Source organism: Oncorhynchus gorbuscha, linkage group LG09 (assembly GCF_021184085.1).
Source record: "Oncorhynchus gorbuscha isolate QuinsamMale2020 ecotype Even-year linkage group LG09, OgorEven_v1.0, whole genome shotgun sequence".
NCBI classification, from domain to species: Eukaryota; Metazoa; Chordata; class Actinopteri; order Salmoniformes; family Salmonidae; genus Oncorhynchus; species Oncorhynchus gorbuscha.
The window spans coordinates 14,293,262-14,320,286 of NC_060181.1; the positions used below are offsets into that span (position 1 = coordinate 14,293,262).

The 27,025-nt window shown below is 45.2% G+C and overlaps 1 protein-coding gene across 4 annotated transcripts in view; it reads left to right on the forward strand.

Annotated features, from left to right (window-relative positions):
- Positions 1 to 24,336, forward strand: part of LOC124043193 (protein tyrosine phosphatase type IVA 2-like) — a 47,180-nt gene extending 22,844 nt beyond the window's left edge. For 3 of the 4 annotated variants that reach the window (XM_046361487.1, XM_046361485.1, XM_046361486.1), the window contains 6 exons: positions 8,215 to 8,528; positions 8,864 to 8,972; positions 11,572 to 11,664; positions 14,759 to 14,889; positions 22,672 to 22,746; positions 23,073 to 24,336. In XM_046361487.1, the coding sequence (XP_046217443.1) occupies positions 8,524 to 8,528; positions 8,864 to 8,972; positions 11,572 to 11,664; positions 14,759 to 14,889; positions 22,672 to 22,746; positions 23,073 to 23,184 (525 nt within the window). In that variant the 5' untranslated portion in view covers positions 8,215 to 8,523 and the 3' untranslated portion in view covers positions 23,185 to 24,336. Of the gene's footprint in view, positions 1 to 4,390; positions 4,500 to 8,214; positions 8,529 to 8,863; positions 8,973 to 11,571; positions 11,665 to 14,758; positions 14,890 to 22,671; positions 22,747 to 23,072 lie in introns of those variants that run through there. The other variant, XM_046361488.1, reaches the window with a different exon arrangement.
- Positions 24,337 to 27,025: the final 2,689 nt, after the last annotated feature.

Below are 27,025 nucleotides of genomic sequence, written 5' to 3' on the forward strand. Positions count from 1 at the left end.
GGCTCAGCTGGATTTGTAGTAAAGATATGGGGGATCTGAGGAAGGGGATTGGGGGACTGTGGTGGATATATTAGTTATTCAAAACCCCTACTGATCCCATATGTTTCTCCCTGTTCAGGGATGTCTGAGGTGTAGAGAGGAGGGTTGACATGGTAATCTCAGGTGGTTTGTGTTTCACTCCTCATAGATGTTAGCTAGGCTATAGCCTAGCATATTGTAGCTTGAAATCCCACAGCATTTATCCCTTTCACGTAGAGAATACGTAAGAGATGTCAACAGCAGTGTTCTGGATGCTGATTTGGATGAGCAATGTTCCAAGTCGTGCTGTGTTGGCTGTCAGACACCTATGCCTGCTAACAGTTCCATCTGAAAATGATCACTGTGCCTCTTCACAATATCCTATTCATGTTGTCTGAATCATCTCTCGTATATATCTCCTCTCACTCATTATTTCCCCTTGCTTCCAGCCTAGCATTTAGTGTGGTACAGTGGGGTGAGTATAAGCCTAGCATGTAGTATGGTACAGTGGGGTGAGTATTAGCCTAGCATGTAGTGTGGTACAGTGGGGTGAGTATTAGCCTAGCATGTAGTGTGGTACAGTGCGGTTAGTATAAGCCTAGCATGTAGTATGGTACAGTGGGGTGAGTATTAGCCTAGCATGTAGTGTGGTACAGTGCGGTTAGTATAAGCCTAGCATTCAGTGGGGTTAGTATAAGCCTAGCATGTAGTATGGTACAGTGGGTTGAGTATTAGCCTAGCATGTAGTATGGTACAGAGCGGTTAGTATAAGCCTAGCATTCAGTGGGGTTAGTATAAGCCTAGCATGTAGTATGGTACAGTGGGTTGAGTATTAGCCTAGCATGTAGTGTGGTACAGTGCGGTTAGTATAAGCCTAGCATTCAGTGGGGTTAGTATAAGCCTAGCATGTAGTATGGTACAGTGGGTTGAGTATTAGCCTAGCATGTAGTATGGTACAGAGCGGTTAGTATAAGCCTAGCATGTAGTGGGGTTAGTATAAGCCTAGCATTTAGTGTGGTGCAGCGGGGTTAGTATAAGCCTAGGATGTAGTATGGTACAGAGCGGTTAGTATAAGCCTAGCATGTAGTGGGGTTAGTATAAGCCTAGCATTTAGTGTGGTACAGTGGGGTTAGTATTAGCCTAGCATTTGGTGTGGTACAGCGGGGTTAGTATTAGCCTAGCATTTGGTGTGGTACAGCGGGGTTAGTATTAGCCTAGCATGTAGTGTGGTACAGCGGGGTTAGTTTTACATTTACATTTAAGTCATTTAGCAGACGCTCTTATCCAGAGCGACTTACAAATTGGTGCATTCACCTTATGACATCCAGTGGAACAGTCACTTTACAATATTGCATCTAAATCTTAAAGGGGGGGTGAGAAGGATTACTTATCCTATCCTAGGTATTCCTTAGGTATTAGCCTAGCATGTAGTGTGGTACAGTGGGGTTAGTAATTAGCCTAGAATTTAGTGTGGTACAGTGGGGTTAGTATTAGCCTAGCATTTAGTGTGGTACAGCGGGGTTAGTATAAGCCTAGCATTTAGTGTGGTACAGTGGGGTTAGTATTAGCCTAGCATTTAGTGTGGTACAGTGGGGTTAGTATTAGCCTAGCATTTAGTGTGGTACAGAGCGGTTAGTATTAGCCTCGCTGTCTGCCTGCCTGACTTCGGAATCAATGTTTCACGTTTGAATTTCTATCTCTGTGGTACCATACATTGAGTGAACGGTGCCTAGAAAAAAATTCTTATCCAGTCGAAATCATGCATCATCACCATTATCATAGATATATCCAAGTAAATGCCAATAGGGGCGAAAACTCACAGAACTGCAGCTAGTAAGGTGTCATTCAAGGTTCAGTGTTTGACATGACTGCGTTAGCGGAAGTTGGCTGGCTAGCTAGCAAGTGACAACCATTTTGTTTAGAATGGACGACCAGTTCTTTTGCATAGCAACTATGCAAAAATAATGAATGATTTTGTTGCGCCTGTAGCAATATGACCAAAATAACTAATAACCAGCTTTTTGTCTGGACTATATCTTCTGATGGAAGAATGAAATAGTTTGAATTGACTTGGTTTGAATGAAGATGTGTGTCATTGTTATTTGAGTAGGTTGGTACAAAAGCAAAAAGGCATGCGAAACAGTGCTGCATCATGAATACAGTCATGGGGCGGCAGGGTAGCCTAGTGGTTAGAGCATTGGACTAGTAACCGAAAGGTTGCAAGTTCAAATCCCCGAGCTAACAAGGTACAAAATCTGTCGTTCTGCCCCTGAACAGGCAGTTAAGCCACTGTTCCCAGGCCGTCATTGAAAATAAGAATTTGTTCTTAACTGACTTGCCTGGTTAAATAAAGGTTTAAAAAAAAAAAAATGGGTAAATGCTATCGTGTCGTGCCGATCAACGCCATTTACCTGTGACTGTAATCCTGATACAGCACCGCCTCTTACCTGTGACTGTAATCCTGATACAGCACCGCCTCTTACCTGTGACTGTAATCCTGATACAGCACCGCCTCTTCTGCTTAATTGTTAGTCGATTAGTGTTCCATTGAAGTAGGTCTTTCCTGTGGTTTTGTCTTCCTGGCAGTCTTTCTCACTGGCACCTATCCCACTGCTGATCATGCCAGCCTAGTACATGTGACCTGTCAAACACACAACTCACTCACCACTGCTTACCTTACTAACATGCAAATAAACCTCAGTCCCATTATTTCTCCGTCAGTCAGTTGTTTTGTAATTAGGCTAGGACTCTCGGTTTTATATATATCACACACATTTACATTTACATTTAAGTCACACACACGGCTGCTTTGCCTTCATATCTAACCTAGTTTTCCCCAGCCAGGTGCCCCTGGCTGAACTCCTGTCTTTGTCATTACCTGTTGGTTGTTCTCTGATACTGGGCTCATTCTCACCCTCTATACACCTACTTGTGCTGAGCTATTTGTGCTTTTTGAGGTTGGTTTGGTTCTGGTTGGATTATGAAGAAATTCACGGATTTCAGTTTCAATGTATTATATTTTTACATTAAATGCACTTCATTGTGGGTTGAATGCTGTAACACTGTCAATAAGAGTTCCATGATGACTGTGACTAAATTATGGTTATCAGTTAATAACTATTTATTCACATTACTTGAATAAAATATTTCAAGTGTATATTATGTTTGATTTGATGACTTTATTATTAATATATAATAATAATAATAATAATAATATATGCCATTTAGCAGACGCTTTTATCCAAAGCGACTTACAGTCATGTGTGCATACATTCTACGTATGGGTGGTCCCGGGGATCGAACCCACTACCCTGGCGTTACAAGCGCCATGCTCTACCAACTGAGCTACAGAAGGACCAAGTCATCTCATCTCTATAGAGCTGCAGCCGATGCTGTCTGACAAAATCACCATTTTAGTTCTTTGAAGTAAATAAGGCATTCTAATATTACTGCTGAATACCATCCATCAATATCTTAGATACCTCGCGGAGCATCTGCTCTCAATCAGGCTCGCAATGCATTCTGGTCATTGTGTAGTTAACACATTTTCTGCTCTAAATTGTGTAGAATATTAGCCTGTTGGAAACGGCTCTCTACTAAATCACACAGTTTGGGTTGATCTGATTGATCTCTAAAGAAACTGCAGTGAGAAAATGCACATTGAGCTCACAGGAAGAAAAAAAATGAAATTCAAATAATTGAACCTTCGTCAAAAAATAATAATAACCAACATGTTGTTTAATGGCTCAGCACTAGCCACTACCCTCCCCGTTTTGTTTTAATGTATTTTTCACTCCCCTGCCGCCCCTCCCTCAGTGTGTGATATTGTCCTGAGAGTGGCCAGCCAATTGAGGCTGGTGGGTCTACTATGCTCCCTGCCTAGCAGTGTCGTACAGTGCAGGCCCACCAGGGGAGCACGTGACTGCAGATCGACTGTCTCTGGGCTGAGCTGACTATGCCGCGGCGTCTACGTCCAAAACTCAAAAGCACATCCTATTCCCTTTATGCTGCACTACTTCTACCAAGGGGAATAGGGTTTAATTTGTGACGCAGCCAGGGCCTGTCTCAGCTAGGCCCCAGTACTGCAAGTTTACTCACTCACTTTTCTCCCAGTTTAGCTTCTATAGGCAAGGGGGGGTGAATGTGCAACCTAGCTGTTCTTTCTCAGGATAAGTGTGGCTATTTTAGTGGTGTGTGTGTGTGTTGTACTATTCTTCCTAGGTTCATATAGACCTAGGCTAAGCCTCATATCTCTAGGTATCAGGTGAAGGAAAATAATGTAGCTAGTTGAACTATTTGTTAAAGTGCTGAGTGGACACACAATGTGTACCCAACAACATTCAGTCCAGCTGAAAAACAAAGAGACGTGTTGGAACTACAAACGGGGGAACTGGTTATGGTGTATGTGGAACATAGCAGGATAACTGATCAGCTTGTGACTTTTTGTTCTCCTTCATGAAGACTTTGGCAGTAGCTGTGAGGTAATGACACGTTATGCTAATCATAAAGTAGTCTAATTATATAAGTTGTAGGTTAGACAGAAAGAATGAAGCGCTCCTAACTCAGTTGAACTGAATGCTGTTGTTTTGTGTGTAGGCCTAGCTGTCTTGGCCATTTCAGTTTTTTTTTTTTTTTGTTAAAATGAGTTAATGGAAATTGACCAATATTGACTTTTTAAATGATATTAGTCTAGGCCTGTCTTTGTCATCTACGTATGATTAGGCTACAGGATTCTGCCTGATGTCAGTCAGTTTCACACCCACAGTGTTCCTATCCCTACAGTACGTGTTGTATTTCCTGTGTGGTAAAAAACACATGGTCTTTACAGACTGACTTGATGTGTTTGCTCTCCGCTCCATCTGTGCGGACAGCTGGGTGTAATTGCAGAAGTACTAGTTTGCAAATATGGCAGAGTTATTTGCATGAGTTTCCGGCAATGTTGTGGAAGCAGGGCTGGTCTGGCCTTACCACAATGTGGCTGCCATGGGCTGGTCCTCTAGCTAGTGCCACGCAGAGAGACAGGCCATGACTGGGGGCTGGTCCTCTAGCTAGTGCCACGCAGAGAGACAGGCCATGACTGGGGACTGGTCCTCTAGCTAGTGCCACGCAGAGAGACAGGCCATGACTGGGGGCTGGTCCTCTAGCTAGTGCCACGCAGAGAGACAGGCAGGCCATGACTGACTGGGGGCTGGTCCTCTAGCTAGTGCCACGCAGAGAGACAGGCTATGACTGGGGGCTGGTCCTCTAGCTAGTGCCACGCAGAGAGACAGGCTATGACTGGGGGCTGGTCCTCTAGCTAGTGCCACGCAGAGAGACAGGCCATGACTGGGGGCTGGTCCTCTAGCTAGTGCCACGCAGAGAGACAGGCTATGACTGGGGGCTGGTCCTCTAGCTAGTGCCACGCAGAGAGACAGGCTAGAGGGGGCTGGTCCTCTAGCTACCACGGCTATGACTGGGGGGCTAGTGCCACGCAGAGAGACAGGCTGACTGGGGGCTGGTCCTCTAGCTAGTGCCACGGCTATGAGAGACAGGCTATGACTGGGGGCTGGTCCTCTAGCTAGTGCCACGCAGAGAGACAGGCTATGACTGGGGGCTGGTCCTCTAGCTAGTGCCACGCAGAGAGACAGGCTATAACTGAGGTTCCTTGGCTTCCTCTCCTTTCCTCCATATTAACCTGAGACATCTAGGGGACTATTATTAGGGAGAGAGGACCTTGACACATGGAAGTCTATATGCTGACACCACTTATCTGGTGAGTAGAGCCCAACCCCTGTATTCTCATGTTTGAAGACACTCCAAGCTGTGGAGTGTCTACAGGCTGTGTTTTGCAGTGCATTATGCTTAGTGCTCTTTGGAGCTGGTAATTAAAGGCGTCGGGGAGAGATTTACTCTAGAGAACTAGTGTCTCCTTTGAACAGTGGCACTGATGCTGGCACCAGGAGATTATACATCTAATCAATGTATGTCACATGTGCCAAATACGAGTGTAGACCTTACTGTGAAATGCTTGGTTTCCATCAATGTAATTATGTGCGCCATTTCCAATTCCCATATTTAAAAAAAATACATTTTCCTATATTATTTTCCCCTAACCCTATCACCCCTTCCCTAATTGGAGTAAACTAATGGACAACATCACTTATGCTTATACATACTATATACATTTTATGGACACAATACATTTTAGTCATTTTTTGATCCCAGCCTTCAGCTCCACTCAACCCCTCCCGTCTATCTCTTAACACCATCTATTTTTATTCTATTAGCCAGATCTTTTTCAACTGTGATGTTTCACAAAAGTTCTGAATGTTTCTACTTATAGCAAATATTTGCTATATTTAATTTACAAAGAGAATTATCGATCGATTTGACTGACTCGCACAGCAGTGCTATTTTCAGGGTTAGCTCCAACTTTCTATAAAAATGTATTGTAATAAGAATTTCTTTCTTTGGGATATGTATACTGAATATGTCCACATCCCCATCAGACCACACTTTATTGGTCAACTACACGGTAATGTCAATGTTTCATTTTTTTTTTCGTGATAAATGTACTATTTTACGTATTGATCATAATTTGGTTGTAACCCAGAGAGGTTAAAGTATCTAGATCCTCAGACTGACGGTTGTTCTGTTCTTGGCTCAGTGGGCGAGACGACTGCTCTACACCGGCGCCTCGACAGATTGAGAAAGATGTGAGGAGAGCTAAAATTATCTATTTCACTTGCTTTGGCAATGTAAACAGATGTTTCCCATGCCAATAAAGCCCTTTGGATTTAGAGATGGGAAGATGTAGAGGCCTGTGGGGAAAGGAGGAAGACACTAGTTGAATTGGAACATATTGCTCCCAAAGATAAAACATTAAATAAATGGGAGAATGAATGTAGTGAAGCGATGGGAGACCCGAAAAGGAGATGTGCTGAGTGAGGGATGAAAAGAGAAGGAGAAAGACTGAGGGACGGGGAGGTGAACGGGGGACCGTGGGAATGTGACAGTCTGCTGGTGTGAATCACTGCTGACCCATAATCCTCACCTTGTGACTACTGCTTTAGACACTGCTGCCGAGGTCCAACCTCTGTCTCCCTCTCTTTTGCTCTCCTCCACTCGCTCTCACCTCTCCCCTCCCTTTCCTTCCAACCCCTACTTTCACCCTCCAACCCCTCTCTTCTTCCCTCCTCTCCCCCAACCCCTCTTCTTCCCCACTCCCTCACCCTCGTAGTGTGTGTGACTAGCCAGTTTGTGGCGGCTGTGTCCAGACGCTTCAGATCTTGGCTGATGATCAGCCGGTTAGAGGTGAGGGCAGGCCGTAAATGATTTATGAGAGGCTCTCTTGAAGCCAAGAGCTCATGGGTGTCTGTGTTGTCTGTCTGCATGATCAGGCTGTGTGTGGCTGGATACAAAGTCAGAAATAATAGGTCATTATAACACCTTAGTACAAAGCTGATAATGGTTCTGATAATGGGGTTAATAGCCTCCACATGTGGAGTCATATTTCTGATGTAATGAGTTTCTCCAGTTTCCCCAACAAGATTTCTCTGCGTCGTCTTGCTCTTTAAGAACTTCAAGAGTGCCTTGCTAAAAGGTGCCTGTGTTGTCTATTTCAGTTTACCAAACCACATTATACTCTCTCCTCCTCCCTCTCATTTTCTCTCCTCCACATCCTCTGTCTGTCTGTCTCTCTCTCAATTCAATTCAAGGGCTTTATTGGCATGGGAAACATGTTAACATTGCCAAAGCAAGTGAGGTAGATAATATATAAAGTGAATATATATCAAGTGAAATAAACAATAACAATTAACAGTAAACATACGGAAGTTTCAAAACAATAGACATTACAAATGTCATATCAGTGTTTTAACAATGTACAAATGGTTAAAGGACACAAGATAAAATAAATAAGCATAAATATGGGTTGTATTTACAATGGTTTGTTCTCTCTCTCTCTCTCTCTCTCTCTCTCTCTCTCTCTCTCTCTCTCTCTCTCTCTCTCTCTCTCTCTCTCTCTCTCGCTCTCTCGCTCTCTCTCTCTCTCTGCAGTGTTATAAGCATAAATATGGGTTGTATTTACAATGGTTTGTTCTCTCTCTCTCTCTCTCTCTCTCTCTCTCTCTCTCTCTCTCTCTCTCTCTGCAGTGTTATAAGCATAAATATGGGTTGTATTTACAATGGTTTGTTCTTCACTCTCTCTCTCTGCAGTGTTTCTGTGTTGATTTGGACCATCCATATATGGCGAATGTGAGCGTCAGTGGAGACTTCTGCCAGGCACAGCACCTCGCCTTCGTGGACAAGTGAATCGTCCGCCCCCCTCAGGACTACGCTACCCAGAAGCCCCCCTGAAGCCAGCACACTGGGAACCTCTGTCTCCTCCAACGTCCCCTGGGATATCGCGTAGTCCAAGGCCAAATTGCCCAGCTCTGTCCCCTGAGCGGCCAATAAGAAAACTGCCTAGTTCTCCTCTACTTCCTGCTTTCTCTCCCAGAAGCCAATCACATACCACTCTCCTGAATGGGGTAAAATCTGAATGTCCGATTGGATGACTGGTGGATAGTCTCTGCATTAGTTTTTATTTTAGTTTATTTATTTTGAAATATTTTTTTACACCCCCCCGTGGAGTCTTGTGGACAAGATCATCCAGTTTTTTGTTGCCCCACTTTTTATGTAAACCTTCTTGTTGCCGTCCACACGCGTTTCCCACACCATCCTCCACCTCTTCCCTTCGTTGTCCTGTTTTTATTTATTTTTTTAACCTACAGAATTCTACAAGTCCTTGCTGACATCTGAGCCAAAAGTAGTCATCCTTCTTGCAAGAGAGATTCTAAGTATTTAATTGTAATTGTTTTCAAAGCCGTCTCGCCAACATGAACCGCCCTGCAGCAGTGGAGATTACCTACGAGGGCATGAGGTTCCTCATCACACACAACCCCACCAACGCCACGCTCAACAAGTTCACTGAGGTGAGGCCGCCGTGTGTGTACATGTATAACCATTCAACGCTCAAGTTCACTCTGGAGAGACTTACACATACATCTGACGACGTGCATCAATATCCTCACCAATACCGACAATAACAAACTCACTTCAACCAACAATTAAACAAGCATTTTAGAGTATACGTTTTTTTCTCTCTCTCTCCCTCGCTGTGTCTCCCTCGCTGTGTCTCCCTCGCTGTGTCTCCCTCGCTGTGTCTCCCTCGCTGTGTCTCCCTCGCTGTGTCTCCCTCGCTGTGTCTCCCTCGCTGTGTCTCCCTCGCTGTGTCTCCCTCGCTGTGTCTCCCTCGCTGTGTCTCCCTCGCTGTGTCTCCCTCGCTGTGTCTCCCTCGCTGTGTCTCCCTCGCTGTGTCTCCCTCTCCCTCGCTGTGTCTCCCTGTGTCTCCTCGCTGTGTCTCCCTCGCTGTGTCTCCTCGCTGTGTCTCTCTCGCTGTGTCTCCTCTCGCTGTGTCTCTCTCGTGTGTCTCCCTCGCTGTGTCTCCTCGCTGTGTCTCCTCGCTGTGTCTCCTCGCTGTGTCTCTCTCGCTGTGTCTCCTGTGTCTCGCTGTGTCTCCTCGCTGTGTCTCCTCGCTGTGTCTCGCTGTGTCTCCCTGTGTCTCTCTCGCTGTGTCTCCTCGCTGTGTCTCTCTCGCTGTGTCTCTCTCGCTGTGTCTCTCTCGCTGTGTCTCTCTCGCTGTGTCTCTCTCGCTGTGTCTCTCTCGCTGTGTCTCTCTCGTGTCTCTCTCTGTGTCTCTCTCGCTGTGTCTCTCTCGCTGTGTCTCTCTCGCTGTGTCTCTCTCGCTGTGTCTCTCGCTGTGTCTCTCGCAATCGCTGTGTCTCTCGCAATCGCATCGCTGTGTCTCTCTCGCTGTGTCTCTCTGTGTCTCTCTCGCTGTGTCTCTCTGTGTCTCTCGCAATCGCTGTGTCTCTCGCAATCGCTGTGTCTCTGTGTCTCTCGCTGCTGTCTCTCTCGCTGTGTCTCTCGCAATCGCTGTGTCTCTCTCGTGTCTCTCTCTGTGTCTCTCGCAATCGCTGTGTCTCTCGCAATCGCTGTGTCTCTCTCGCTGTGTCTCTCGCAATCGCTGTGTCTCTCTCGCTGTGTCTCTCGCAATCGCTGTGTCTCTCTCGCTGTGTCTCTCGCAATCGCTGTGTCTCTCTCGCTGTGTCTCTCGCAATCGCTGTGTCTCTCTCGCTGTGTCTCGCTGTGTCTCTCGCTGTGTCTCTCGCAATCGCTGTGTCTCTCTCGCTGTGTCTCTCGCTGTGTCTCTCTCGCTGTGTCCCTCGCAATCGCTGTGTCTCTCTCGCTGTGTCTCTCGCAATCGCTGTGTCTCTCTCGCTGTGTGTGTCTCTCGCTGTGTCTCTCGCTCGCTGTGTCTCTCTCGCTGTGTCTCCGCAATCGCAATCGCTGTGTCTCTCTGTGTCGCTGTGTCTCTCTGTGTCTCTCTCGCTGTGTCTCTCTCGCTGTGTCGCTGTGTCTCTCTCGCTGTGTCTCTCTCGCTGTGTCTCTCTAATCGCTGTGTCTCCAATCGCTGTGTCTCTCTCGCTGTGTCTCTCTGTGTCTCTCTCGCTGTGTCTCTCTCGCTGTGTCTCTCTCGCTGTGTCTCTCTCGCTGTGTCTCTCTCGCTGTGTCTCTCTCGCTGTGTCTCTCTCGCTGTGTCTCTCGCAATCGCTGTGTCTCTCTCGCTGTGTCTCTCTCGCTGTGTCTCTCTCGCTGTGTCTCTCGCAATCGCTGTGTCTCTCTCGCTGTGTCTCTCTCGCTGTGTCTCTCGCAATCGCTGTGTCTCTCTCGCTGTGTCTCTCGCAATCGCTGTGTCTCTCTCGCTGTGTCTCTCTCGCTGTGTCTCTCGCAATCGCTGTGTCTCTCTCGCTGTGTCTCTCGCAATCGCTGTGTCTCTCTCGCTGTGTCTCTCGCAATCGCTGTGTCTCTCTCGCTGTGTCTCTCTCGCTGTGTCTCTCGCAATCGCTGTGTCTCTCTCGCTGTGTCTCTCTCGCTGTGTCTCTCTCGCTGTGTCTCTCTCGCTGTGTCTCTCTCGCTGTGTCTCTCGCAATCGCTGTGTCTCTCTCGCTGTGTCTCTCTCGCTGTGTCTCTCTCGCTGTGTCTCTCTCGCTGTGTCTCTCTCGCTGTGTCTCTCTCGCAATCGCTGTGTCTCTCTCGCTGTGTCTCTCGCAATCGCTGTGTCTCTCTCGCTGTGTCTCTCTCGCTGTGTCTCTGCAATCGCTGTGTCTCTCTCGCTGTGTCTCTCTCGCTGTGTCTCTCGCAATCGCTGTGTCTCTCTCGCTGTGTCTCTCGCAATCGCTGTGTCTCTCTCGCTGTGTCTCTCTCGCTGTGTCTCTCTCGCTGTGTCTCTCTCGCTGTGTCTCTCTCGCTGTGTCTCTCTCGCTGTGTCTCTCTCGCTGTGTCTCTCTCGCTGTGTCTCTCTCGCTGTGTCTCTCTCGCTGTGTCTCTCTCGCTGTGTCTCTCTCGCAATCGCTGTGTCTCTCTCGCTGTGTCTCTCGCAATCGCTGTGTCTCTCTCGCTGTGTCTCTCGCAATCGCTGTGTCTCTCGCAATCGCTGTGTCTCTCGCAATCGCTGTGTCTGTCTCTCAGGAGCTGAAGAAGTTTGAGGTGAACACGCTGGTGAGAGTGTGTGACGCCACCTACGACAAGGCCCCAGTGGAGAAGGAGGGGATTGAAGTTATGGTGAGGATAACACGAATGCGTGCACACACACTCCTTGAGGGCAGTCAGAATTTATACTGAACCAAAACCGGATCCCTTTGTTTCCTTCCGAGGAATTGAGGGTAGTTGGATACACTTTCTTTTTCATGGAATGTCAAATAAAACAGGTGGGGTTGCCCCTCTGGAGAAATTCTGTTAGTTGAGAACAGAGGAAGTCTGCCTCCCGCAGTGTGCTGAGCGAATGGGTGGAGGAAAGGAAGGAATCTCTGGCTCAGATCCAGATGAATTGGGCTCCACCCAGGCCTTCTTGCTCTGTGTGTTTCTCTCTTACTGTATTGTACAACATTATTTTATTCAGCTGTCCCACAGGTGATTCAGGAAAACCAGAGACCCTTTGTGTTTGGGAGAGTCCTTGATAGTGATCACCACCCCTGGTCCTGGAGTGTTCCTCTCCCCATTCTGCCTGTCACTCTCCAATGCATTGGATGAAATGTTTGAGAAGGATAGCAGAATTTTGAAAGCATGGCTGATTGGCAAACTACAGTGAAAAGCAATTAGTAACACAACCCTTTCAGTTCTTGTCTTTGTCACTTTTCAAATATGAAACAGGATCTGTGACAGTTGCCTACATAAAACTGGCCCATGATATCATAGGACAGACAGAGAGAGAGAGAGAGAGAGAGAGAGCGAGAAGGCTGCGACAGGCAGAGGATGATATGGGAGAGCGAGATGTGCTAAGCCATAGCTGAGACTGAGTCAGCACAAGTACAGAGGCTCAGATGGTCAGGCTGTCTGCCAGCACACACACACACACACACACACACACACACACACACACACACACACACACACACACACAGTACTTCAGCATATCAAGCTTCCCAACTTAGACACACATGATACAGCTGCTCTGCTTCAATCAGGCTTTGAATCCTGCACTGCCTTTGAGCATTGTGCACTGGTTAATCTTTAAGTCTGTTGACTCACCCGTGGGTCAATCTAAGTAACATTAATAAATACATCTGTCTATTTAAGATAGAGATGGGGTTGCGTCTCCATCCACCGCAGCAGCCTACGGCGGGCTTCCGTATTTGCGGTGGAAGGTGGCCGTGTTTCAGCGGTGTTTGTCAGACCATGAGACTTCCTGAAAATTGGCCTTCTCACAACTTCTGTAGCATCCAAACAGTTTGACTTATAAAACTATTATGACCCCTCTATGGAAAGGGGAGACTCTCACAAACATGATGGAGTTCACCGTTTTGCTCTATGACCCCCACAAATGTCACGAGACTAACCAGAAGGTAACCCCCACAAACAAATGGAAGTATGGCGGTAGTTTTAAGCAAACAAAGATATTTCCTTAGTTTTCTTATAAACTCGGCAAACTTAATGTGTAAATATTTGTATGAACATAAGACTCAACAACCTGAGACAAAAGCTGAACAAGTTCCACAGACATGTGACTAACAGAAATGGAATGTGTCCCTTAACAAAGGGGAGGTCCAAATCAAAAGTAACAGTCAGTATCTGGTGTGGCCACCAGCTGCATTAAGTACTGCAGTACATATTTTCCTCATGGACTGCACCAGATTTGCCAGTTCTTGCTGTGAGATGTTACCCCACTCTTCCACCAAGGCACCTGCCAGTTCCCGGACATTTCTGGGGGGAATGGCCCTAGCCCTCACCCTCCGATCCAACAGGTCCGATACGTGCTCAATGGGATTGAGATCAGAGTTCTTCGCTGGCCATGGCAGAACACTGATATTCCTGTCTTGCAAGAAATCACACACAGAACGAGCAATATGGCTGGTGGTATTGTCATGCTGGAGGGTCATGTCAGGATGAGTCTGCAGGAAGGGTACCACATGAGGGAGGAGGAAGTCTTCCCTGAGGATGTCTTCCCTGTAACACACAACGTTGAGATTGCCTGCAATGACAACAAGCTCAGTCAGATGATTCTGTGACCCACCGCCCCAGACCATGATGGACCCTCCACCTCCTAAATGAATCCCGCGCCAGAGTACAGGCCTAGACGGAACGCTCATTCCTTTGATGATAAATCCGACCATCGCCCCTGGTGAGACAAAACCGCGACTTGTCAGTGAAGAGTACTTTTTGCCAGTCCTATCTGGTCCAGCGACGGTGGGTTTGTGCACATAAGCGACGTTGCCGGTGATGTCTGGTGAGGACCTGTCTTACAACAGGCCTACAATCCCTCAGTCCAGCCTCTCAGCCTTTTGTGGACAGTCTGAGCACTGATGGAGGGATTGTGCGTTCCTGGTGTAAATCGGGCAGTTGTTCTTCCCATCCTGTACCTGTCCCGCAGGTGTGATGTTCGGGTTTTCCGATCCTGTGCAGGTGTTGTTACACGTGGTCTGCCACCGTGAGGACGATCAGCTGTCCGTCCTGTCTCACTGTAGCGCTGTCTTAGGCGTCTCACAGTACGGACATTGCAATTTATTGCCGTGGCCACATTTGCAGTCCTCATGCCTCCTTGCAGCATGCCTAAGGCACGTTCACGCAGATGAGCAGGGACCCTGGGCATCTTTCTTTTGGTGTTTTCCAGAGTCAGTAGAAAGGCCTCTTTAGTGTCCTAAGTTTTCATAACTGTGACCGTAACGTCTCTAGGCTCGATGGGGCGCTATCCGGACGTGAAAATACCTCCCTCTAGACTAGAGGTTCATTGCCTACCATCTGTAAGCTGTTAGTGCATGTTCATTCATTGTTTAACGGTTCATTGAACAAGTATGGGAAACCGTGTTTAAGCCCTTTACAATGAAGATCTGTGAAGCTTTTTTGGATTTAAGAATTACCCTTGAAAGGCGGGGTCCTTCATCTCCTAGATATAGGACACATATTATTCATTTTCTGGCTGTGTTTTTTGCCATTTATGAAAATTATTCAATGTGTTTCTATGGCCTATAGTAGGGAAGGCCAAATTAAATATTTTATTCAATTTAAATGTATATTTTTATACTTAAAGGGTTCTAAAAATGTAAAATCAAATTGCTAAATTATCTATGGTAAGACCATCTTCAAACAATTCCATATGTTAGCTTAGTACCTAGCCCTTGGTTTGATCCATGTTGACGTTCTTGTCCCTCTTCCTCTGCAGGACTGGCCCTTTGACGATGGTGCCCCACCCCCCACCAAGATAGTGGACGACTGGTTGAACCTGCTTAAGACCAAGTTCAGAGGCGAGCCTGGCTGCTGTATTGCCGTGCACTGTGTGGCGGGGCTGGGTCGGTGAGTGTGTTAACCTGGTTAAGTGTCTAAGTGGGCCAGGTGAGTTTAATGAGTAAGTGGCCTTGATTACAATGTTTCATGTTAAGCCTGGTTCTCTGTGGTCTCCAGGTTCCATGATCTGCTCTGTTCTGTTGGCTTCTCTCTTTAGCCTACATATCCCCCATGTCTTACCAATCTGTCTATTAACCTGCTAGCAATAGACTGGTGCTTCTGTGGTTCTACCGGCTATTCTCATCCCCACTTTATAGCTAGCTTCTCTGCTGTCGGCACCACTGTCTCTGTTAAGCTATCCTGCTATTCTTTTTCTCCAGTGTATGCGCTTGATTCATTCTCTCTGTTAGTGTTGGCCTCTGTCTCGCTTTGTCATACTGGTTCTCCAGGCTAGAGTATGCTTTAGCCTCCTCATCCTCTCTATAGCTTCTGTGTGATTAGGTTTAGCCTCCTCATCCTCTCTATAGCTTCTGTGTGATTAGCTCTGGCCTCCTCATCCTCTCTCTATAGCTTCTGTGTGATTAGCTTTAGCCTCTTCACCCTCTCTCTATATCTTCTGTGTGATTAGCTTGAGCCTCCTCATCCTCTCTCTATAGCTTCTGTGTGATTAGCTTTAGCCTCCTCATCCTCTCTATAGCTTCTGTGTGATTAGCTTGAGCCTCCTCATCCTCTCTATAGCTTCTGTGTGATTTAGCTTTAGCCTCTTCATCCTCTCTATAGCTTCTGGGTGATTTAGCTCTGGCCTCCTCATCCTCTCTCTATAGCTTCTGGGTGATTAGCTCTGGCCTCCTCATCCTCTCTCTCTAGCTTCTGGTTGATTAGCTCTGGCCTCATCCTCTCTATAGCTTCTGGGTGATTAGCTCTGGCCTCCTCATCCTCTCTCTCTAGCTTCTGGGTGATTAGCTCTGGCCTCATCCTCTCTCTCTAGCTTCTGGGTGATTAGCTCTGGCCTCATCCTCTCTCTAGCTTCTGGGTGATTAGCTCTGGCCTCTCTCATCCTCTCCCTGTTAGCCTGGTTCTCCAGGGTGTGCTGCTGTACACCATTCCACAGAGGGCTGTGTGTCTGCGGGTTTTTGCTTCTCCCCTGTACTCTAGGTCTTAATTTAATAGAAAAAGAAAAACAGCCCTCCGTGGAATGAGTTTGACACCCCTGCCATAGAGATACCCCTTCCCGCAGTCTGCCAAGACGGGTTCCACACTACTCACGCCTGTCCAGGGTTATTGATTCAGTGCATTGCTTAGACCTGTATTTCCCACCTCCAGTAACCCCAACAGCCCACCTCCAGTAACCCCAACAGTACACATTTTTGTTGTAGCCCCAGACAAACATACCTGATTCAACTCATTGAGACCCTGATGATTAGTTGACAACTTGAATCAGGTGTGCTTGTTTCCTTGTGGGGACCAGCGAAATGTCCCCACTTGTCCAAATGGTCCTTGTTTGACTATCCTTGTGGGGACTTCTGGTGCACACACACACACACACACACACACACACACACACACACACACACACACACACACACACACACACACACACACACACACACATTGCTGTGGGCTCTGTAAGCAGTGGTGCTGGTCAGACAGACCTGTTTTTCTACATGAATCTCCTGGTGCTGTGTTTACTGCAATCCTCAGGGCCGGCAGCATTCTGATGCTCTTATTCACGCCAGCCAGCCACAGCCTTTAGAGACTCAGGGCGTGGGAGGGGTTGTTAGTGGTTGTTTCTCTCTCTCTCTCTCTCTCTCTCTCTCTCTCTCTCTCTCTCTCTCTCTCTCTCACTCTCACTCACTCTCACTCTCACACTTGCACCTTCTCACTTTCTATCTCGTGTCTGCCAGGGTTTCCGTTAGCCGGTAATTGCCGGTATTGAGCGATACATTAAAAGCCGATTTTAAATAAGGTTGCTGTCGGCTAGTCAAAACAATCCTGTTGCGAAGTCATTTTATTAATTAATGTAAATATCAGTGGATGTAAATACATTTGACCGTCATGCTTATTGGTCTATAGGTTAATTATTTTTTTAAATTTTCGTTAGTCATGTTAATGCTGCGCGCATAGCATATAGCGCTTATTTTAGCATATAGCGCTTATTTTAGCATATAGCGCTTATTTTAGCATATAGCGCTTATTTTAGCATATAGCGCTTATTTTAGCATATAGCGCTTACTTTAGCATGTAGCGCTTACTTTAGCATGTAGCGCTTACTTTAGCATGTAGCGCTTACTTTAGCATGTAGCGCTTACTTTAGCATGTAGCGCTTACTTTAGCATGTAGCGCTTACTTTAGCATGTAGCGCTTACTTTAGCATGTAGCGCTTACTTTAGCATGTAGCGCTTACTTTAGCATGTAGCGCTTACTTTGAGTGGAATATCTTGTCAGACAGCGCTAGCGCTACTGCTACTGCTGCTTTTATAAGCCCAGTCATTGCGCAACCATTCTAAATGCAATTGTATGTTAACTGTTTTTATGGCCATGATTTGAAAAGAGCTACTATTTTTATTTCTCAACTGGTAATTGAAGTGCGCCTCCGATTCGCCATTCAAGTGCAAAGGCAATGGTTGGCAGGCTATCAGCACATCACCCACCACCGTGCAATGTGAGCTGGAGGTAGTATGCATTTTGAAAACATATACTTAATTGTTTTACTTCATTATTAGGCATGGCTTGTGTTAAAGTAGGCTAGGCAAAATCTGACCATAGAAAGGCAATTAATTTATCAAAACTTACTCATATGCCATGCCTTCCCATGTCTGGAAAACACTGCCATCAGACACACACAACTGACTCACCTATCACAATTTCACAAAAACATGAAGACATGGCTAAAGGTCAGTCAGATTTGTGAACATAACCCCTAGCTGCTTTCCATGTTGTCTGTTGTCTATAGCTTGTGAGGTGTGGAAATAATTTGTTGCTTTTATGGGTTTTGTCTTTTTGTGCTATGTTGCTCTGTCTGCATACCATGTTGCTCTGTCTGCATGCGTATGTCCCATGTTGCTCTGTCTGCATGCGTATGTCCCATGTTGCTCTGTCTGCATGCGTATGTCCCATGTTGCTCTGCGTTTGCTCACTGCTCATTGATTGTATTGTAATTATTTGTAAAAACCTGCCCAGGGACTGTGGTTGAAAATTAGCCGATTGGCTAAAACTGGCACTTTTACTGAAACGTTGATTAATGTGCACTGTCCCTATAAAAATAAATACAAAGTCAAAAAATGAATTGCTATTGGTTTTCATATCAACTTTCATTGTCCAGAAGCCAAAGGCCCAATCTTAGTCATATTAGCAACCCATTGTAGTTGTTGCCTGTTTAGATTACTATTCTAAGTTTCTGACAGATGTATCTGACACGTGGAACTGCTTGCATCAGGTGCTCTGTTTACAATGGTGTTTCCCCGCAAATTAGTTTGAAAATTATGTTTTATTGGCTGATCATTACAGGAGTTGCATGTTCTGTTTAGCTAAATTACCATCATCAAAATGTGATTTCTGTCATTCTGCGCAACGTGGGTAGAATCCCTAATGGTTTTATGCACCCAAAGTATTGACTTAACTCATTTTGTTACGTTAAAGCCTTATTCTAAAATGGATTCAATTGTTTTTGTCAATCTATAAACACTACCCCATAAACAAAAACACTAAGATTTCTTTTCTCTCATTTATGCAAAATAAAAAACTGATCACATTTATATCAGACCTTGTACTTTGAAGCAGCTTTGGCAGTGATTACAGCCTCGAGTCTTCTTGGGTATGATGCTACAAGCTTGGCACATCTGTATTTGGGGAGTTTCTTCCATTCTTCTCTGCAGATCCTCAAGCTCTGTCAGGTTGGATTGGGAGTGTTGCTGCACAGCTATTTTCAGGTTTCTCCAGAGATGTTAGTCTGGGCACTGGCTTGGCCACTCAAGGACATTGAGATTTGTTCTAAAGCTACTCATGCGTCGTCTTTGCTGTGTGCTTAGGGTCGTTGTCCTGTTGGAAGGTGACATTTCGCCCCAGTCTGAGGTCCTGAGCGCTCTGGAGTAGGTTTTCGTTAAGGATCTCTGTACTTTTCTCTGTTCCTTTCCCTCGATCCTGACTATTTTCCCAGTTCCTGAAAAACATCTACACAGTATGCTACCGCCACCATGCCAGGTTGCCAAGCGTCATGTCTGGAGGAATTCAGGCCAAAGAGTTCAATCTTGGTTTCATCAGACCCGAGAATCTTGTTTCTCATGGTCAGAGTCCTTTAGGTGCATTTTGGCAAATTCCAAGCGGGCTGTCATGTGGCTTCTGTCTGGCCACAAAGGCCTGATTGGTGGAGTGCTGCAGAGATGGTTGTATGTCAGTGACCATTGGGTTCTTGTCACTACCCTGACCAAGGCCTTTTTCTCTCGATTGCTCAGTTTGGCTGGGCGGCCAGCTCTAGGAATTATTGGTGGTTCCAAACTTCTACCATTTAAGAATGATGGAGGCCACTGTGTTCTTGGGGACCTTCAATGCTGCAGACTTTTTTTGGTACCCTTCCCCAGATCTGTGCCTCGACACAATCCTGTCTCGGAGCTCTACAGACAATTCCTTCGACATCATGGTTTGGTTTTTGCTCTGACATGCACTGTCAACTGTGGGACCTTATATAGACGTGTGTGCCTTTCAAAATCATGTCCAATCAATTGTATTTACCACAGGTGGACTCCCAAGTTTTAGAAACATCAAGGATGATCAATGGAAACAGGATCCACCTGAGCTCAACTTCGATTCTCATAGCAAAGGGTCTGAAATACTTGTGTAAATAAGGGAATTATTTTATTTATATATCTCAGCAAACAAAAGAGTCCCTTTTTCAGGACCCTGTCTTTCGAAGGTAATTATTTTAAGTCCAAATAACTTAACAGATCTTTATTGTAAAGGGTTTAAACACTGTTTCCCATGCTTGTTCAATGAACCATAAACAATTTATGAACATGCACCTGTGGAATGGTCGTTAAGATACTAACAGCTTACAGACGGTAGGCAATGAACCTCTAGGCTAGAGGGAGGTATTTTCACATCCGGATAGCTTCCCATTGAGCCTAGAGTCACAGTTATGAAAACTTATGACACTAAAGAGGCCTTTCTACTGACTATGAAAGATGCCCAGGGTCCCTGCTCATCTGCGTGAACGTGCCTTGGGCCTGCTGCAAGGAGGCATGAGGACTGCAAATGTGACCTGAGCAAGAAATTGCTATGTCCGTACTGTGAGACGCCCAAGACGGCACTACAGTGAGACAGGACGGACAGCTGATCGTCCTCACGGTGTAACAACACCTGCACAGGATCGGAAAACCCGAACATCACACCTGTGGGACAGGTACAGGATGGCAAGAACAACTGCCCGAGTTACACCAGGAATGCACAATCCCTCCATCAGTGCTCAGACTGTACGCAATAGGCTGAGAGAGGCTGGACTGAGGGCTTGTAGGCCTGTTGTAGACAGGTCCTCACCAGACATCACCGGCAACAATGTCGCCTATGGGCACAAATCCACAATCACTCGACCAGACAGGACTGGCAAAAAGTGCTCTTCACTGATGAGTCGCGGTTTTGTCTCACCAGGGGCGATTGTCGGATTTTTGTTTATCGTCGAAGGCATGAGCATTACACCGAGGCCTGTACTCTGGAGCGGGATCGATTTGTAGGCGGAGGGTCCGTCATGGTCTGGGGCGGTGTGTCACACAGCATCATCGGACTGAGCTTGTTGTCATTGCAGACAGTCTCAACGCTGTGCGTTACAGGGAAGACATCCTCCTCCCTCATGTGGTACCCTTCCTGCAGGCTCATCCTGACATGACCCTCCAGCATGACAATGTCACCAGCCATACTGCTCGTTCTGTGCATGATTTCCTGCAAGACAGGAATGTCAGAGGAGAAGATGCACTGTAGTACTTAATGCAGCTGGTGGCCACACCAGATACTGACTGTTACTTTTGATTTGACACCCGCTTTGTTCAAGGACACCTTATTCCATGTATTCACATGTCTGTGGAACTTGTTCAGTTTGTCTCAGTTGTTGAATCATATGTTCATACGAATATTTACACATGTTAAGTTTGTTGAACATAAACGCAGTTCACAGTGAGAGGATGTTTTTTTTTTTTTTTTGCTGAGTTTAAACATACATTTGCAAAAAAAAATCTAAACCGGTTTTCGCTTTGTCATTATGGGGAATTGTGTGTAGATTGTAAAAAATCTCTTTAATCCATTTTAGGAAAAGGCTGTGGGAAAGGAAGGCATGAATACTTTCCATATGTGCTATAGGTCCACATTTCTCCATTCTTCCCAGTCACGTTGTCCAGCTCCACATTTTCCTAACGGAAACCCTGGAATGCACAAAAGGGTGCTCGTTCTCATATTCCCTCTATCACTGTCCCTCCTCTCCCTCTTCTCTCCTTCTCTCTGAAAACCCACACAAGAATGCTCTGTCAGCTTTGAGTTTTGACATTCCGGGCAGTCTGTCTGGGAATTTAAGTTGCGGTGCATTTTTTTTCTTCTTGAGAGGTTTGCTTACAGTAACACTTATCACACTTTGTGTGAATGTGATGCCCCAGCGGGGTTGCAGTGAACCCAGGCCACCCCCTGTGGGTTTCCCAGGCCAGTGTCTCAGCTTTACACTACACTGCTACCTACATAACCATGACACAACATGCTTTACACTACATCCCTACATAACCATGAAATAGCATGCTTTACACTACACTGCTACCTACACAACCATGACACAGCATGCTTTACACTACACAACCATGACACAGCATGCTTTACACTACACAACCATGACACAGCATGCTTTACACTACACAACCATGACACAGCATGCTTTACACTACACAACCATGACACAGCATGCTTTACACTACACAGCCATGACACAGCATGCTTTACACTACACAACCATGACACAGCATGCTTTACACTACACAGCCATGACACAGCATGCTTTACACTACACAGCCATGACACAGCATGCTTTACACTACACAACCATGACACAGCATGCTTTACACTACACAACCATGACACAGCATGCTTTACACTACACAACCATGACACAGCATGCTTTACACTACACAGCCATGACACAGCATGCTTTACACTACACAACCATGACACAGCATGCTTTACACTACACAGCCATGACACAGCATGCTTTACACTACACAGCCATGACACAGCATGCTTTACACTACACAACCATGACACAGCATGCTTTACACTACACAACCATGACACAGCATGCTTTACACTACACAACCATGACACAGCATGCTTTACACTACACAACCATGACACAGCATGCTTTACACTACACAACCATGACACAGCATGCTTTACACTACACAACCATGACACAGCATGCTTTACACTACACAACCATGACACAGCATGCTTTACACAACAACCATGACACAGCATGCTTTACACTACACAACCATGACACAGCATGCTTTACACTACACAACCATGACACAGCATGCTTTACACTACACAACCATGACACAGCATGCTTTACACTACACAACCATGACACAGCATGCTTTACACAACAACCATGACACAGCATGCTTTACACTACACAACCATGACACAGCATGCTTTACACTACACAACCATGACACAGCATGCTTTACACTACACGACCATGACACAGCATGCTTTACACTACACAACCATGACACAGCATGCTTTACACTACACAACCATGACACAGCATGCTGGCTGGTATTTGTTGCTTGCTCATTTGACATGTATATTGTGTCTGTGCTGTAGAGCTCCAGTCATGGTGGCCTTAGCGCTGATTGAAACTGGGATGAAGTATGAGGATGCGGTGCAGTTCATACGACAGTAAGTACCACTAACTTCCACACCAATGGAGGCGGGGGAGGCTTGTATGATATCAAACACATGTTAGATACTGTTCCACTCCAGCTGTTACTATGAGCCTGTCCCTCTGATTTTAAGTGCCATTAGCCACCACTGTTCCACACAGGGCATGGAGCCTAACCAATGTTTCTGTGCTGTCGAACATGTACTGTCATGTATTCTCTTCATTAGTTTGTTAGAATTTGCCCAGGGCACATATTGATTTGTGTGGATATTGTTGCATATGTGCTGCATGGTCTCTTGTGACATTATGAGACCACCTTGTTGTTTTTCCTCCCTCCCCTCAGGAAGAGACGTGGAGCGTTCAACTCCAAGCAGCTTCTTTACCTGGAGAAATACAGACCCAAGATGCGTCTGCGGTTCAAGGATGCCAACGGCCCCAACTGTTGTGTCCAGTAAAGTGTCTGTGCAGCGTCTCATCAAGAATACAGCAGCTAGTGGGAACAACATTATTCCAACCAAGGGGAGAGAGGACCTATCAGTAATTATTGTGATTTGTTACCACTGAGACATGGCTAATTGATCACAGAATCAATTAATCAATGAGCGAACGATTACATTTGAATGAATGCAAATCTAGGGGTCCAACCAGCCGAACCAATGAACAAGAAGGTCAACGCACACAGATATAGGCCCGCCTCAAAGTTACCAGTGTCATAACACGGGCACATAATTTTTTCAGCATTTTTATTTTCAGCTTTGAATCATGGGATAGCTCTTTATTTTACACCTACATGGAAGTTTAACAAACAAAATCTACAAATGTTAAAATGGTATCAATATTGACGATTTGTTTATTTTTCTATTAATGATATGAATTATGGATTTGCCCAGGGTTATGTACCTTTTTTTAAATGTTTGTAAACCCTTCAGCACATTAGAAGAAAAATGACAAATTACTGTCCATTTGGCTATTGATGTATTTTTGTACAACACAAAATCTCTGAAAAGTTCCACTGAAAATGCAGTAATATTTTTCTCTCTACCCCACTTGCTTGATGTCACTTTTTAATTACTGGGTTGGCTGGGTTTTAAATATGTCCGCTGTATTTATTCACTGGCTGTAACTAGCAAGGCAGTCTGGGGTTGGGGGCAAGGACACTTTTCTGTTTCTCATTTTATTCTAGAGCCATGTTTTCATTTTCTTAAAAAAATAATTAAATACAATCTTGCGGGAGTGCAATATTCAGTCCACCTCGGAAAAGACCCCGAACCCCCTTATGACCATCACACACAGAGCCAGTTTCACAGGAAGACACTTGACTAGTCTTACTGTAGGTACTTTTTTCTATTCACCAAGGCTGCTTACTGGGTTTCCAATAGGACTTTCCTACAATGACTGTGCATGCGCGCGCACACACACACACACACACACACACACACACACACACGCATGCACACACACGCATACAATGATCTCAACCGTTAATCCCTAGTCTCACTCTGAAGGAAAAGAAAGCAAATGGTCAGTTTCTTTTTATCATCTTACCCATTTTGAAGATATCCTCAATTCCTATTGGTTTTAAAAGAAATAAAGAAATGGAAATAAGATTTACCTTGTATGATGTTTCCTCACCTTTTCCACATTTTAGAGCATTTGAAACGACCACCTATATTTTGTTTGGTCTACTTGTCTTTTCCATTCCTGCATAACATTTTGTGGCATGAGGAATTGAGGAGTCACGCTATCATGGCAAATGTATCAATCATCTCTTTGATATGGATCACATCTCATCACCAGGCAAGGTGATCCTGAACGCGCGGCAGGTAACCAAGTGGTTAAGAGCATTGGGCCCATAACCGAAAGGTTGGCTGGTTCAAATCCCTGAGCTGACTAGGTGGGAAATCTGTCTGTGCCCTTGAGCACAGCACTTAACCCTAAATGCTCTGGATAAGCGTGTGTGCTAAATGACTTGAATGTTACCCACAAGTCAAAAGGAACAGAGGACATTCAACCAATACTTGGGAGGCCCGGAGCTTCAGGCTAATGTATGGAAAACCACCATGGGGTGTGAACAGCTGGGGGCCTTTATCAACTGTGCGTAAATCTCTTATTCTGGCGCGCATGGAGAGTAGGATTTGCATGCGCAACAAATTATTAGGATTGATCAAACTGTCTTGTGCAACATACGCATGCTTTCATTCACAGAATACTATAACACCCCCCCCCCCACCACCACCACCACCTAGAAAAACCCTGCATTCACATGATGGTAACCACCACAACGCCGTAATTTGCTTTAGAAAAAGCTGTTTATTCTATCAAGAAACGAGCATCACTAGGACAGCTGGAGCGAACCTGATTGGTAGAGTTTGGCATTACTGATTTAAGGAATAAACGAAAGGAGGGTGGTTTGGTGTATAATGCAAACATCTAGCAACCCAAAAGGTTGTGCGTTCGAATCTCCATAGACAATTTTGGCAACTTTGTAAACGCATGCTATTTCAAATCAAATTTTATTTGTCACATACACATGGTTAGCAGATGTTAATGCGAGTGTAGCGAAATGCTTGTGCTTCTAGTTCCGACAATGCAGTGATAACCAACAAGTAATCTAACTAACAATTCCCAAACTGTCTTATACACAGTGTAAGGGGATGAGGAACATGTACATAAGGATATATGAATGAGTGATGGTACAGAGCAGCATACAGTAGATGGTATCGAGTACAGTATATACATATGAGATGAGTGTGTAGACAAAGTAAACAAAGTGGCATAGTTAAAGTGGCTAGTGATACATGTGTTACATAAGGATGCAGTCGATGATGTAGAGTACAGTATATACATATGCATATGAGATGAATAATGTAGGGTAAGTAACATTATATAAGGTAGCATTGTTTAAAGTGGCATAACATTTTAGAAATCTACTTAGCGTGTTAGCTAACCTTTCACCTAATCCGTTTAGCTAACCCAATCGTAACCTTAACCCTCTTAAATATAATTAGCGTCATAAAAAAATCCCAATTAAAAAATGTGTTTTAAGCTAGATATCTCAATGTACTGCATCCACTGATATCTGCATCTTCGGTGGAAGTTGGCAGCGCTACAGCAGTGTTTGTTAGACCATGAGACATCCCGAAATCGATCTTATGAAAAGGTCTGTAGCGTTATGCCCCCTGCCCTCTATGGAAAGGTTAGACTCTCACCTACATGTTGGTGGTTTTGCTCTATGGACCTCACAAGCTTCACAGGAAGCATTTGATGTCGGTACCGCCGATCGGTCAACTTCTGTCGAACGTCCGGATAGTTAGGGCTACACTAATATATGACCCCTTTAAGGAAAGGTGAGTCTCTACCACGTTGTTTTGCTCTAGGACACACACAAGCCTCGGCTGAAGGTGTCCAGGCACCAGTTCCAAAAAACGAATGGAAGTAGTTCAGGGGCAAAATATGTGTACGTGTTTAAAAAAAAATAGTTTTCTGATCTTTCAGATATAGGGCAGACAGACCATAGACTACAACATATGGACGATGACATCACCCTATTGCTTCCTATGACAATGCTCAGTGGCGTATTTAATAATCAGGAAGTTTTATTTCAGCGTGTCGCCATCTTGCTATATGGAGGGATAAGGTGAGGGGTTGGCTAACAAGTAGTCCATATTTTGTACAGTCTATGGGCTGTCTGAGAGAATTAAGATCCGGAAACAAATGTTTGTACACATTTCAAATCAAATATTATTGGTCACATACACATGGCTTCCACAACTGCATAATACACACAATTCCAAAAGGGATGGAATAATATGTACATAAATATATGGATGAGCGATGGCATAGGCAAGATGCAATCGTTGGTATAAAAGACAGTATATACATATGAGATGAGTAATGTAAGATATGTAAACATTATTTAAGTGGAATTATTTAAAGTAGTGATCCATTTATTAAAGTAGCCAATGATTTGAGTCTATGTAGGCAGCAGCCTCTCTGTTAGTGATTTAAACCCTTTTTACTAAACTACTTCCATATATCCTTCCATTCATTTTTTAAAATTGGTACCGGGATACCGTCAGGCGAGTCTTGTGAAGCTTGTTGGCATCCTAGAGCAAAACAACATGTACATGTTCGTGAGAGAAACATTGCATGCACAGTTTGAGCTACTATAAGAACTGACGTTGCAGGCTAGCTCAGTGCTGCCCCCTCTGACGTATCTCAATGTGAAGGTCAACCGAGGTACTGCAAGCTAGCTCAGTGCTGCCCCCTCTGACGGAGTATCTCAATTTGAAGGTC